Here is a 14,194-nt window from a genome sequence, read left to right as displayed (position 1 = left end):
ATGTGAAAGCCAGCTCAGCCCTTAGTACTGGTTTAATGACATTTATGGTAACTAGTGCTTTTTGTGTAATTCACATGACTTAATTACTGTGTTATGCAAGTGTTACAATTTCCAGTGCTCCATCATTCGACCTTTAGCCAGGAGTAACTAATCTTCACAAGATTACTCCATTGACCGTTCTAGAGAAATCACTAATGGAAGTGGAGGTGACAATCCAATCACATATTTCTACAGATCACTTCAACAATTGATTCAGTGTTTGACTGCCCATTATGACACCACCCTGTTGACTGATGTTGTAGAAGGATTTTTGTCCAATCTGTACATAGATACATATGTAAATAAGAATAGCATTGTTACATTTCAGCTGGCATGTTATGCAAGAAAAATATTTATTAAGCACATGGTTACGAACATACATAGGTGTTTAAAATGTACAAAAACAGTTGTTGGAGCACACTTGTTAGGAACATAAGAGCAGCACTTTTCTTTATGTGAACCCTAGAGTTTATATTTTCACATCATTAACAGTTTAATAGTAAATACTTTTATAAAAAGCTTTTGATCTAAAAACACAATCTAATAAATGTCTACAGAGCTAATGGAGAAAATATCTGAACACCATTTTGTACAGTAAAAACAGTAACTTTCTGTCCATGTTTATTTAACAAAGTTGTATGTATGACACATTTGTAAATAAATTATTCAAGTTTTGACAATGCATTAACATGCTCTCATACATATACGCTATTGGCAGCTATTTTGGTAGCAGCCAATAGGAATAAATCACAAAACATTTTTAAAACACAAACAAATGCTTTGCTTCATGATTCATGTAAAACATTAAGCTTCAATGTTAAAAAATAAAATGAAATGTTGACTGCTAAAAGGTTGTGCCACATTACAATTACACACTGTTAAATGAACAGGCAGCAATTTTATAAAAACAAAATTTGGGCACCAATTTAAAATGATGTATTATAGCATGTCAGATTCAAGTGCATTCCACTTGGATTCAAAATATAACTAAAAAAAAAAAAAAAAAAAACTTTTAAAATACCCTAAATTTTCCAAACCTGAACCTTTTCGGCTATCACACACCAATTAGCGTGATCAAAATAGGTATGGATGACATGAAGCCCCTCAACGTGCTTTTTAATGAGTTCCAGAAGCTCTCCTTCCTTAAATACATGATAATATCGAAGGAAAGAGCCATCCGAGGTCATTTGTTTCCACTTATTCTCTGGTAAAACACAATCCTCTTGAGGGCGTTCTTTGTGGTCAAGTAATTGCATGAAGTTGTCTTGAAGCCTGTGGTTCTGCTCACTACACTTTGATGTATTGCTGTGGACATTACTAGAGATTACTGTCTCACTTGCAGAACCTTTACTATGAGAGACAAGATCAGGCAAGGGTATTCTGCCACATCCATGAACAATAGCAGCAGAGAGTGCCTGTTTTTCTTCTGTTGTAGGGTTGTCGCTTTGAAAATTATAAGATTCGGAGGATTTTGGAGGATTTGGAGGCTGGATCTCTCCCGTAAAACGGAAGACTTCGTCGTCTTCTGAATTCTGCCTTGAACAAAACAAGCTAGAAACCTGTTTCATCATTTTATTCAACTGAGGGCTATAATTGCTCAATGCGTTCAGCTCTTTAGGGGATCTTGAATGGCTGTTGCTGCCGAAATCTAATACTGAATCCAATGACCTAGAAAAGAGCCACAACTTTAAGGATTTCTCAAAAGAAGTGTATACTGTGTCCTCGTCATCACCCACGGAGGATGTACTTTTGATTTTCCTGTGCATATCTTTGTGGTCCTCGCCACTGCGAGAGAAGCCGGAGGAACTGAATTCTTCCTGTTCTCGTTTCTTCAGAACATTTTCGGGTGGCGGAGTGGATGGGGGTTTGGGATTCCAGGGGACAAAGACATCTTGCTTTTCAAACTTGCGTCTCTTCTGCTCCATTGCCCACACATAGATCATTATGCGGCCTCCCACTCTAAGAGTGCGTGCCATCTCCTGGATTGCCCGGATGCGTCGTTCCTTTGTAGAGAAGTGGTGGATTACTGGAAAAGAGAAAAATGGTTACAGCCTTATTTTCAATGATTTGTTGAATAAACTTTGTCATATCCCTCTTCACCACTTAGTATGCCCATTTACAATAACATTACTCTTACGTTAAACTCTAAAACCAGAGGTTTAAACAAAACAGGACATGCCCCAGACACGTCATTGCCTTAGCAAAAACACATCACAAAAGCATATCACCTACAAACACGTTATTTCAGAAATTTGAAAAACCACAATAGAAAAACTAGGTCATTCATTAGTAACTCACAAATATTAGATGCCACACACACAATAACGTTCCTACTGTTTCTAGACTGATCATTATACCTGACAAAAGGATAGATACACATTATAATTTGTAGATTTGAATATGTGTTTTTCTATTTATCCAATGATTCTGAACACGCTATAATATGTTTAAGCAATAGCAGCCAAGGTGTGCGGTGTTCCACTGCTAAATGTGTTATTAGACAGACGTTAAAGATGTCATTCTCTGCAATAGGGGTACAAAAGAGAGGCTAACCACCACATTTTGGTTTAAGTTATACCATTACCAGTAAGAAAACAAACTTCTTCACTTGGAATATTCCTTCTAGGTACAGATGCATCACACTATTTTCACAGATTAAAATTAAAATGCCCATGAGGTAATGGTTACATTTGGTGCTTGTAACAGCGAGGCGATACCAGAGGAAAGTCAGCTAAGCCCAGTTTCTTCACATAATGTACGCTTTATAGCATCCCCATGGAATGTGAAACAGCAGGAGCTGTAGCCACGTGACCCCAGCATAAACAGACCTCAAAAAGAAAGTCTGGGTGCACAAAGAGGAACTCTTGATCATCCACCTCCTCAGAGGCAGCGATAGATAACAGATCCTCTTGTTGCCATTCTGCTTCAAAGGCACAATGGGAGTAGGTGGAGTGGTGATCACACAGTAGCTCAACTAACACGATTCCCTGTTGGGAGACCTCTGCCCTAATGTACAATAGACTGACAGATTTTTCATAAAACCCTTTGCTCCAAGATCCCCATTAATATAAAACAATCTGGCCCACAGAGTAAGTAAGCAAGGCTCCAGTTTTATCTGTAAACTTCAGAACTTCCATCAAGCCATCAAGAAACTCCATTTGCAGGAACTACCTCACACTGTTGAGATTTCATGTTAAAACAAATGGGAACAGGGCAGTGTTTTTATCAGCTTACTAGTCTGTTTGTTAAGTACCAGTACTGTAGAAGCGGTCAACTACCAGATGGCAGTGCCTCGAATCAGGGTTCTAAAGCTTAAATGGCTCCTCAAAGAGTAGCTTTCTCTTACAAGTATTGTACTGTTTTACAATGGTACTTTCAGTTTAATTTATAAAATCACCACCACTTTTTTAGACAATGGAACAGCAAATAATAGCGTCAACTTGTTTATTTAGTACATACTGAACTGTACACAATGATTTTAGGAAATAACTATTTCATACTAAATCACTACTATTTAACACAGTGCAAAAGGTATAGTTTGTTGCCTGGCATTTCATTTTTAAATCAGTTTAAGCAACAAAAAGTGAACAATTGTTAGAACTATTTGTTAGAAGGCTTTATATTCCTGGCTTTTGAAAAAGCAACCTAAAATATGCTTGTAGTACAATCTATGACTCTTCTATTAATGAACCATAAACAAAAAAAAACAAACACATTTTCTGCCTCTTCCCTCTCCATCTGCAGTAATGCCTCAGATCACACAGTGAGAGACGTCCCCATCTCTTTCTTATGGGTCATGCCATTACTGATGCTACTTCTGTTGTTGAAGCTTTAATGTAGACTGGCAATGGTGGTTTGATGAAAACCACACAGTATCACAGTAGCTTTTAATTCAGGCAGCTTTCCTCCATTTTGAATTAATTAAAAAGCCTGAACTGTTATTTTATTCAGCAGCCACTCCTCAGATTGACCAAGTATCTTATCTTTTCATGTTTATTTTGGCAAGCAATACATATTGTAAAAGTCACAATTAACTGAATCACAGAATAGCATAAAGCCTTTTAAGAAACTAAACAATATTTAAGCTATTTAGGTTCTCTCGGTTTATCAACAAGCTGGATACATAGGAGTTGGTTTGTTTTTCCATGATGCAAACTGTTCCCAATTTTAAAATTACTAAATGCATGACTCTTGTTTAATACAGAAAGCAGGGTAATATTAAACCAGTGGTACATTATGAAGATAGGCCATTGTGAATATATCAGTGAATTGAGCAAACATAACATCCACTAATATAAATGTGAGTCAGACAACCTTACTGTAGTATGCAATATAGTAGAGCCTCAGAGTTACAAACACCAAATTTGTGAACTGACCCATCTGCCTAACCTCCCACTTTCAACCACAAGTATGCAAATCACTCAACCATGCGTACAATGCAACAGGTAGACACTCCTATAAAAACACTGTGCTGGTCATGAAGGTGGCAAAATCACTGTACCAACAAATGTTTCCAGACAAAGGTGAGGTAGATGTCAAAGCAAGTACTGGGGGATTTCACTCTGAACATTTTAGTTTTAAACAAAAGCACATGCTTAAAAACAAGCATTACATGAACCCAGGTTTTCCTGGACGTTTAAACCTGTGTTTCTGCTACAGTTACAATTTCAAGGGTAACTTAAATGTTGCCTTTTTCCACTTGTAGTACTGTTTTAAAAGACTTTAGAACCATAACAATCTGAGCATTGCATTACTGTGCTGTATCGTTGTATTATTCTCCAAATATAGGGTGTAGATAGCAGGTGTACATTTTTTATCAAAACCAATGAAAACTCATTTTCAGAGTTACAGATATTTCAGACATATGAATCCCCTCCATTCCCAAGGTGTTTGGAACGCAGAGGTTCTGCTGTACTACAATGTTTAAATGCCTGCTTAAAAACCTATTCATTCTGCCTGCCAATTCCTTAATTAGGTGTCCCACACAGACGGAACGGGTTACTTTTGCCATTGCTCTACGGTTAAGCACGTCATGAAATGTTCCCTGATAAAAAAAGCATTTTCTGTAAACTGTCGCTAGGTGACCTGCAGCCGTCGATGACCAGATGACTTTGAACAGACTGCTTATTCTATGTAGCCTGGTAACTCACTGCAAGCGCCACCTAAAAGGTATGTTATCAACTCAGTTGCCAATTTCTACTCAATTACAGCACAGTAAATGAACCACGAACGTTCCTCAGGTGAATGACAAGCAACAAAAACAAAATGCAACATAACCAATTCAAACCCAATCCAAAAAGACTTAATTTTCAAAATAAAATGCGTAATTATTTCTTATTGCGTTATCTGAAAAATAAACTGTACCGCGATACCTAAATATTGGCATTTGTCATTCCAACTGAAACAACCGACAGCAGCTGTTTCTTCAACTGGAATCAGAATCACCGACCCTCACCTTGGTGTCGTCATCCTTTTGTTGTGGGGAGCTTAATCAGAATAGTAGGTTTGTGTAAATAACTGTATGTTTAAATATTAAAATCAAAGGTGGCACAATATTATAATCCAAAAGTATAGGTTTGCATCTAAAGAAGATCCTTGCCTGTGAACAAATAGGTTGCCATGGGGAAAAGTTCTGCTGCTGCTACTGCCACAGTAGTGCAAGAAACAATGAAAACAAAGTACCTGCAATGGAAAGAATGGCATCAAAACAGCCATCTCGATACGGGAGCCGCAGGCCGTTGCACACCTGCACCTCGTGGCCATGATCTCTGGCTAAGTCTACGAGAGGCAGGCAGTAGTCACAGCCCATCTTGAAGCTTTCACGGTTGATATGAAGATATTTGCCATTGCCACAACCTACAGGATTAAATACAATATTTTTAAGAATGCTGAAATGACATCTTCATGCAAGGAAAAACAGAATTTCTGCTCGACACTTCTAAAGCATAGATCAATGGCATATGAAACGCAATGTTAAGACAAAGTTTATATAAACTTTATAAACTCATTAAATGATACAACCTCTGATAAAATGGTAACCACACTAATTTACTTAATTAGTAAACTTGGAGTAATTTACTCCAAAGAGCGTGCAGTGCATTAAATTGGAGACATTGAACAGTGACCTGGCAGCCATGATACAAAACATGAAGCTTTTCTAGAGAATAATTAGTTTATTATTTATGGTGTTTACAATTCCCATTTCGTCAGGCATCATATGCATAATTGTTAGCAATGGTACAAAAATGTATAACATGTTGATGTGTGCTGCAAAGGGTGTCACCACTGGATTCAACAGAGAACATCCGAATTAGCATGATATGATACTTGACTATGATGCCTGTCTTAGGACACACCCTGTAATTTATGGATCACCTTGTGTCTCTAGTTGTAATCATTTTCCCTGTTGTGAAACGTAACTGTGCCTGTACACTGAGTTACTCATTTCTATGTGAGAAATGTGTCTTTTTTTAATGATCCCGCTTCTATTATTCTTCTTTCTTCTTCTTTAATTGTGTTCTTGTTAGCATTTACTGTAGACAAACACCTACAACTGATTAAAAATAGTGTATGTTTTCCCACTTAATAATAATGTAGTTTTAATTAAACAATCCACTAAATGGTATTGAGAGGCTGGAAACCAAAGCGCTCAACTTCACCCATTTCATGTTTCGCCTGAGACATGTTGTTACATCACTACCAACATGTTTCTGTACTGAGAGTTCAACACAAATGACAGTGCTACTTTTCTAAAGGGCACTACCATAGTAAATGTGGCTCATCTCTTAACAGGAATTTACTAAACTCAAGTCCAAACCTATCTCTTCGCCATATACCTGCATGTTATCTCTCTACTCTAGTTGCTTCAGTACCATTTTCACTGCTCCTAGTATTGTGCGCTTCATTCACTTGGAAAAAGTTCCTGTACGTACTATACTATAGAGCAGTCCTACACTACATGTAGAACAAATTTAAAAATAAACAAAGCAGACGGTGATGATAAATCAGGCCTTTTTTGGGAAGGAAATAAAAACAGAAGATACCCACCAATATCAGCAATTATGCTGCCGGGCTCCTGGTCCAGAAGGAACTGGCGCACTTTTGGCCAGGCCTTGTAACGGTGGTCGTTGAAGTGGGGAGCGATTTTCTCGTATACGCTGTGGACATGGTCCCTTTCCAGCTGGCTGGCCGCCTTCTCCATTGCGACAGCCCTGGAGCCTTCATGAATCACTTTAAAGCATTTCAGAGCTGGAAACGAAAGAAGCGTGAGCAGGATTTAGTCTCATTTGAACAATCGTGTCTCCTATCTACATCTGCCCCTTCTCTTTACAGAACGTACTGGCTAGCATGGCTGTGCTGGCTACAACCAGGACACCCTTAAGGGATGGTTCAACACGAAAACGAGCATTCGATTGAAATATTGTAATAGTTATGTTTTTATTTGGGATTCACACACTTATTTAAGACTATTTGTCTACATGTAGTGTTCCTAAAGAACTGAACATGCATTGCACGGGAAGCACTGCATTGAAACTATTCCAGATCAGCTGGCTACAAAACTACTAAAATTGTTACAGTGTAAAACATGCACAATACTTAAAAGGTAGTCCAGTAGTAGGCATGGTAGTAAAAATGATGAAGTATAGCTCCACGATAAAATTGAAGTCAATGCCATATGCAGTTTAGTTAGCATGTCCTGTATCTTCTGCTAAAGGGCATTATCTGACTAGAAACTGGTTTGACACAGATTTCTACTGAAATACAATGTTTCACCAGCAAGTGTCATACACCCATTATCAGGTCACTATAGAAGACCATCTTCTAAAACAAAATACTACACGTTATAATTTGATCAAACAGGAAATTAAACTAAATCCACATGAAATACAGCACAGTAGACGTGGACCAATGCGCAGGAAGTTCAAAGTAAACATTTCTAAATCCTAATCTTAATCGCATAGTAAATCGGTCCTTCTATTGCACTGGAATCAAAGGGGGTGTGATGGATTGCTGGAACTGCATTAAGTCTTTATAAGACAGCTAATGCTTTTTTTTTTTTTTTTTTTTTTTGAGCACAGTAAGTACACTACCCTAGCCCCACTTGGCTTTCTACAGCAAACACTATACCCCTCCCCCCGAACTGAGAATCCCTGGGCGAGTCAGGCACAATCGGAAACTGCAAGTGATTCAATACGTGTTTTAAGAGTAAATAAGGACCGTTTTGCAGTCTGAATTATCACTGCCTCCGACCTTGTCTAAAACAGTTGTACAGCTCACACCTAGGTATTATGTAAAGGTAGAAGAATTAGAAAAGGAGGAACACGCTTTAAACATTTTCTTTTCCTTTTTTTTTTTTTTTTTTTTTTAGGAAAGCCTATAAATGAAACTTTTTTTTTTATTTTTTTATTTAAACGTTGTAAGAATATTATATATCGGCCTCTGAGTCTGCAGCGTTACTGTGTTAGAATTAAGAGATGAGGGCAGGGGCTGTAACTGTCATACTTTCAGCATACAGCAATACCAAACCTTTGCCCTGCTAAATATTACATATGTATGACAAATCAGGGGCAACCAAACCCCTCCTGTGTACAAAAAAAAAAAAAAAAAACTAGCTTGAAAGAAATGAAACAATATTGGAAGCACCATCTTTACAATGACATTTCATGCAGGTGATCCTGTTCATTAAAAAGTGAACAAGCAAAACTAATGTAACTGAAAGCCGTGGCACAGCATTCTGATTATTCAGATTATTGCTGGATTGATCATCTCCTGTTCACTTAAAGGGGGGAGTATTTATACAGCCAGCTCTATTGATTTCAATGCAATAACTCTAACTCTCCCATTGAATGAGTATAAACAAATCGATTAATATCACAGCACAACTCCAAATCATTCGCAGTTTAACTGTGCTCTGATAAAATGCATGACTGTCTTTAAAGCTTAGTCTGTAAATCCACAGCGTTCCCTGCTGTTTTGTTTATTGCATTTTCCATTTAATTTTGCCACCTGGTGGCAGAACTAATGAAGTTCAGCAGATTCAAAGTTGGTCAGAAAAATAAAAAAGGGAGGGGACTGCAAAGATCTGACATTTTTGCGTTAGCCCACTGCAGCAGTCTCCCACGGCTACCACTGTATCTTGGCAACAGAGATTTGTTTGACTCAAACCAATTTAAAATGTGTGTATATATGTTAAATGCCAGACGTAGTTATTGACTTAACATGAACTTTCCAAACAAATACTCTAAACAACTACAAACAATACACGGCTAACAGAGTAAAATAAATAACCTCCTATTCCGCTGATATCATACTCAAAACAATGTGTGTCCATCAGTTCAAAAAAATACACAACTTGTAGAATTGTTTCTGTGTTCCTGAACACAAGTCATACAAATTAGTATAGAAAGTGGGAACTGCTTTTGGTACAAAACTTAATACAGTCAGCCCTTGCATATCAGACCCTATAAAAATGTTACTTCAGCGACGGTTAAACGAGTGTCACACATATCTGATTATTTCATTTTTTCAGGGAAAACAAAAGACACAATGTTAAAAATACATAGCTGAAAGGACTGTGTTTTAAAAGAAGTAGGCTTCCATTTAGATGTACTATAGTTGGTTTTCTTGACACAGTACTATATTTTCAACAGAAGTAGTATTTTCATTCAGAACGATATAATTCTTCTCTTTTGGCGTTTAATAAAATACATTTCGAGCAATCGTGTCTTAGTTTAGTATTTACTGTCCAATCGATATGAACGGAGCATTCATTACGGCAAGTTCAAATTAAAAAGCCGATAGATGTGCGGATTGATTTTAAATTTGATTCACAGTTGGTGCTGTGATATACCAGCGGGCATCTACTGAGACAGAAGCCCACTAGAGCTGAAATCTGATTGGCTGATGGTATTGAATCGCTTTCTAACACAGATTAGCATTTCACAAAACAAGGTTGAGGGCTGTTTTGGAAAAATACAACATGGCAGGACTGGACTGGCCTGAAAACCTTCCCATTCATAATATATGAACTGACACTTTACATCACGTGACTAAAAATGAATCTAGTGTGTGTAGCCTACCTTGCTCAAGACATAGGTATAACACAGCAAGCAAATGAGGTAGAACAGTATTTAAATGCCAAATATCCTGATGAAAGACATCAGAAGTAAGCGCAGCATATGCCCTACTCTACATTTACATTGATTAAACTGCTCACATTCACACTACACATCAAACACTATGACCCATTTCAGCTGGGATATAGCAACCAGCTCCTTTTGTATTTAAGGGATAATGGCCTTGCTGTGACAGGTAATCATGAAACTGCAGAGTCATTCCCTGAAACAGTAAATGTTATGAGAGGAGAGCTTGCCCGATGCATTTCAGCAGTAAGCAGTGGTTTTCCGACAGCTGTTATTAATTAGTGTCAAGTTCTCTTCCGTGCTTTATTTGTCATACTGTTATTAAGTAAAAACACAATGGCTGCCATCCATAGAAAACAACTGGAGAGCAGTGTCTGGTTGTTTTACAGTAGAACATTCTTTCTGTGGCAATCTGCTCTCATCTCACAAATGGTAGATTGGATACTGCTGGGCAAACGTATTGAAAAGTAAAGCTCAAACCTTATTTCACACAATACGTTGCATGTGCTTTGTCATCGGATGTCACACAACCCCACCCTGCTTAGATACCTGGGTCTGATTTAGAACTTCCCTTTCTGGAGTAACTCAAAGGCCCAATTGTCATTCCTTCTCTGAAGTGAACAATTTAAACAGTTTCTGTGAACAAAACGGGTACAGAAAGATTGTGAACTAATGATACCTCAACCAGTGAACACAAAATCATTCAATCTATACAGATTTTGCCAAAGAAAAAATAATAAGACCTGCTATTAGACTGTCGGTAGGGTAAGTTCACCATGGACAGCGGTCTGCCCAAAATTGCTCATAGAATCATCACTTTTTCCCCTGCTGCTGTGGAGACTAAACCCCTTGTGAAAGGGATAAAGTGGAGGTTGTCACACTTCACTCATTTGTGCATAAATCTGGATAACTGCTTGTCCAATTGTCATGAAACATGGTGGTGACATTTTTAGCATGCATTAATACTATGAATTGTTTATCAAATTGTGATTAGAAATTGCACTGATATGCCATACTATTATGAAATACTGTTAATATATGTCACGTTCATTATATTAAAAGCTCTAATTTCAAATGTACAGCCAGGGATGTATGTTAGTTACATATTGTTCTTAGCTGTCATTGTGAATGATCATTCATTTAAATAAAGAAACGTTTTTCAGCTGTGCACCCATCACACTACAGTTACACTTTTTTTTTTTTTTTTTTTTTTTTTTTTTTTTTTTTTTTTTTTTAAATCAATGTTGGAATACAAATATAAGCGTGATTTATGTTTTTTAGCCTTTAGGGGGAGGTAGGACATTGGTATTGAGTAAATGAAAAACTGATGCCACCAATCGATTTCAGCTCAAAATACATATATTTAGATGGTGATCAGAAAAAAAAAAACCATTCACCATGCCCCTATTGTATTCATGAAACTATGAAAATAACCGGAATCAAAATGTGTGCAGGCAACAGTTACAAGCTTTCTGTAGACCATAACAATGAACAGCATATTTGCATTATCCAAAAATTGGGATGAACTCAACTGTATCCTGCCGTAACAGACGTTTAAAATGCAAAACAGTCAAGCAGCCAGACAGGTGTGTCAAACAATAAGGTTGCAAGTTGTGACATGCGGGCTACAGTTCCTGCACCAAACAGTACAAAGCAAATGCACTGCCTTAGTAACAAGGTTTAAACCAGAGGTTTAAAATACATCCCAGTTATGGAATACACCGGCTAAGAGATACACGCTTAAGCTTTAGTCAAACGAATAATAATGAAATATTAGTAAAGCACACTTACCTTATTTGTGCAAAGCAAAATTAAACGTCTATTTGTACTCATTGTGTTACTTTCGGTGCATGAAGTTTCTTTTCATTGGTGGAGTAAGTAGCATCTTTTTGAGCATTTCAACCACAACCGGCAAAGGTCATTCTATTTGGGGAAACAAAGATCGTTTTTAGGCGCTTATTCATCAGCAACTACTAATGCCGGTGTCATATATCATAACTACTTGGTTTTGCTACAATAAAAATGCTAGCACAATCTGCAAAGCTACACAACTGCTCAAACACCAGTACTACAGTGCAATCCTACAATAGAGTAGAAAGACACACCGGCCCTTTTCATTGGAGAGCTCGATCACATGACTTTAACCGTGCAACAATAACATGGACATGCAACCGGAAGGAATCAGCCCTTTTGCTTCAGAGTAACAATGTCGCCCACTGCTTTGATTGTTTTCATACCAATTACATAAGCCATACTTGTTGTGGTTTTATATATAAAACCACATTATATAAGGAAGTGCAAGCGAGTGCAGTACCAGTGAATGTATAAGAAAGCAGCGATGAAAATAAGACATCTATCTTAAAGAAAAACATAGCTGTGTGTGTTTTAACATTTGGCTTTGTTTTATTGTTTCGGTCTGATTTTGGTTCAATGTAAGGGAAATACACTGAGGTATTGTATTAAGGAGGCCACTGCTATTGCTATATACTGCTAATAATATTAATAAAGTGTGTGTTTATATACATTTGCCTGTTAGGTGTACAGTACAGCACTATAGCTACGTGTATATAACACATGGTTTTTGAATGATGAGTAAATCTGACTTATGCCATAATCTCTCCACCTAGTTTTGCCTTTTAACAAAATATTCAATTATTAATAATCAAAGTAACCTATTAGGACCATCACATGTATTTAGATAGAAGTTATATTTAACAATCACCTGACCTCCCCTTTAAACGCAGTATGTTTTCTGATACCCTTGTGGTACACCCCTAATGGGATTCATTGAATGAATGAGTGACATCACCAGGTGGTTAAATAAAGCAAGGGCTCTATTTTTTTTAAAGACCATTTGAATGGTTCTTTGAAGAAGTCCATGGATAGGGATGTCGTATTCATAAAATCTTTCTGGATATCATTTTTGTGTATTCTTAAAAGTAATTCGGATTTCTTTGTTGTTGCAAAGGTAGAATAACTTATTAGTTTAAAATATACATGGTAATACTGTGTGAAAGGTATCTTATTATATCTGAGGTACTTGAAGTTGTTTTCAGTATATTTTCACCAGATCGAGCTTAGCATCTACTGTACAGGATGTGTGGGCATTCACTTCACCACCCACTACATATGCATTTATTCTAATATTAATGTGTATATGTTAATAATGGTCATGTAAATTAACCACAGGCATGCTGCTAATTATTACATTAAAAGTGTTGCTAACCAAATCCAATATTAACATGTATTAGCACTAGCATTATTGTCACTGGTCTTGAATATCTTTTGTCTGTGCTTGTAATTTATATTTCAAAAGCAACCCTATATACTGTTTCCGCTTCCTAGTGTCTAATCATTCCATTTGTAGTAGTTAGAACTCACTCCAATGTTCCTGCTGCAATCACCTGACCTACAGCAGGATTCCTTCTATTCAGAACATTTGCATATCCTCAATGAATGTAAAAAAGCAAGGGAAGACCTAAAATATTCTCAGCACAGCAACATTAGACAGTAAGTATGTTACAAATATTGACATTTTGCTTTAGGCAAGAGTAGATTGAGATTTAAAACAAACAGCCAACTGAAATATACACAGGTTTAGAAAAACAAACAGACAAATATTACCATATTTCCTATCTAACTTGGATAATACTGTAAAGTCACCGTTCATTACCTACTTAAGTAGCTGTTGTTTAACTAGGAATTTAATTGAAGTAGTGCTGTATGAATGATATTGCTAACATACTTGGCGAATGTTGTCCTTTGTAGAATCTAAGCAGAAGCATTTTAGCTGAAATACTAAAAAAATGTATAGATGTATCTATCGCTTGTTTAACAGAATTTGAACAATGGAATGCATGGCCCTTTTAATAATGCTATTTACTTGTGTCCTTAAAATATAGATTTAAAGTTAAATAGTATTCTTTCAGTCATTTTCAAACCCCTCATCATTTTCTCATTTTTTTTTTTAAATGTCTGAAACACCTGTTACTTTTCAAAGCTAGTGCTAAACA

At 36.9% G+C, this 14,194-nt stretch overlaps 1 protein-coding gene across 1 annotated transcript; it reads right to left on the bottom strand.

Annotated features, from left to right (window-relative positions):
- Nucleotides 1-2: 2 nt before the first annotated feature.
- trmt9b (tRNA methyltransferase 9B) lies at nt 3-12,273 on the bottom strand. The gene is made up of 4 exons (XM_041258555.1): nt 11,973-12,273; nt 7,087-7,287; nt 5,722-5,895; nt 3-2,065 (listed from the first exon to the last, which is right to left on the bottom strand). The coding sequence occupies exons 2-4, from the start codon at nt 7,238-7,240 to the stop codon at nt 1,062-1,064; spliced, it is 1,332 nt and encodes a 443-aa protein (XP_041114489.1). The 5' UTR covers nt 7,241-7,287; nt 11,973-12,273; the 3' UTR covers nt 3-1,061.
- Nucleotides 12,274-14,194: the final 1,921 nt, after the last annotated feature.

Source organism: Polyodon spathula, chromosome 9 (assembly GCF_017654505.1).
Source record: "Polyodon spathula isolate WHYD16114869_AA chromosome 9, ASM1765450v1, whole genome shotgun sequence".
In the NCBI taxonomy this organism is placed as follows: Eukaryota; Metazoa; Chordata; class Actinopteri; order Acipenseriformes; family Polyodontidae; genus Polyodon; species Polyodon spathula.
Note: the sequence above shows the minus strand (reverse complement) of the source record. Positions and strands in the feature narration are given on the sequence as shown.

What these genes read in the sequence shown, in the direction of transcription:
- trmt9b (XM_041258555.1), bottom strand. Translation starts at nt 7,240, where the DNA reads ATGGAGAAGGCGGCCAGCCAGCTGGAAAGGGACCATGTCCACAGCGTA. An exon ending in CAGCATAATTGCTGATATTG is followed by an intron (nt 5,896 to 7,086) that starts GTGGGTATCTTC and finishes TTAATCCTGTAG; the next exon opens with GTTGTGGCAATGGCAAATAT. An exon ending in TGCCATTCTTTCCATTGCAG is followed by an intron (nt 2,066 to 5,721) that starts GTACTTTGTTTT and finishes TCTCTTTTCCAG; the next exon opens with TAATCCACCACTTCTCTACA.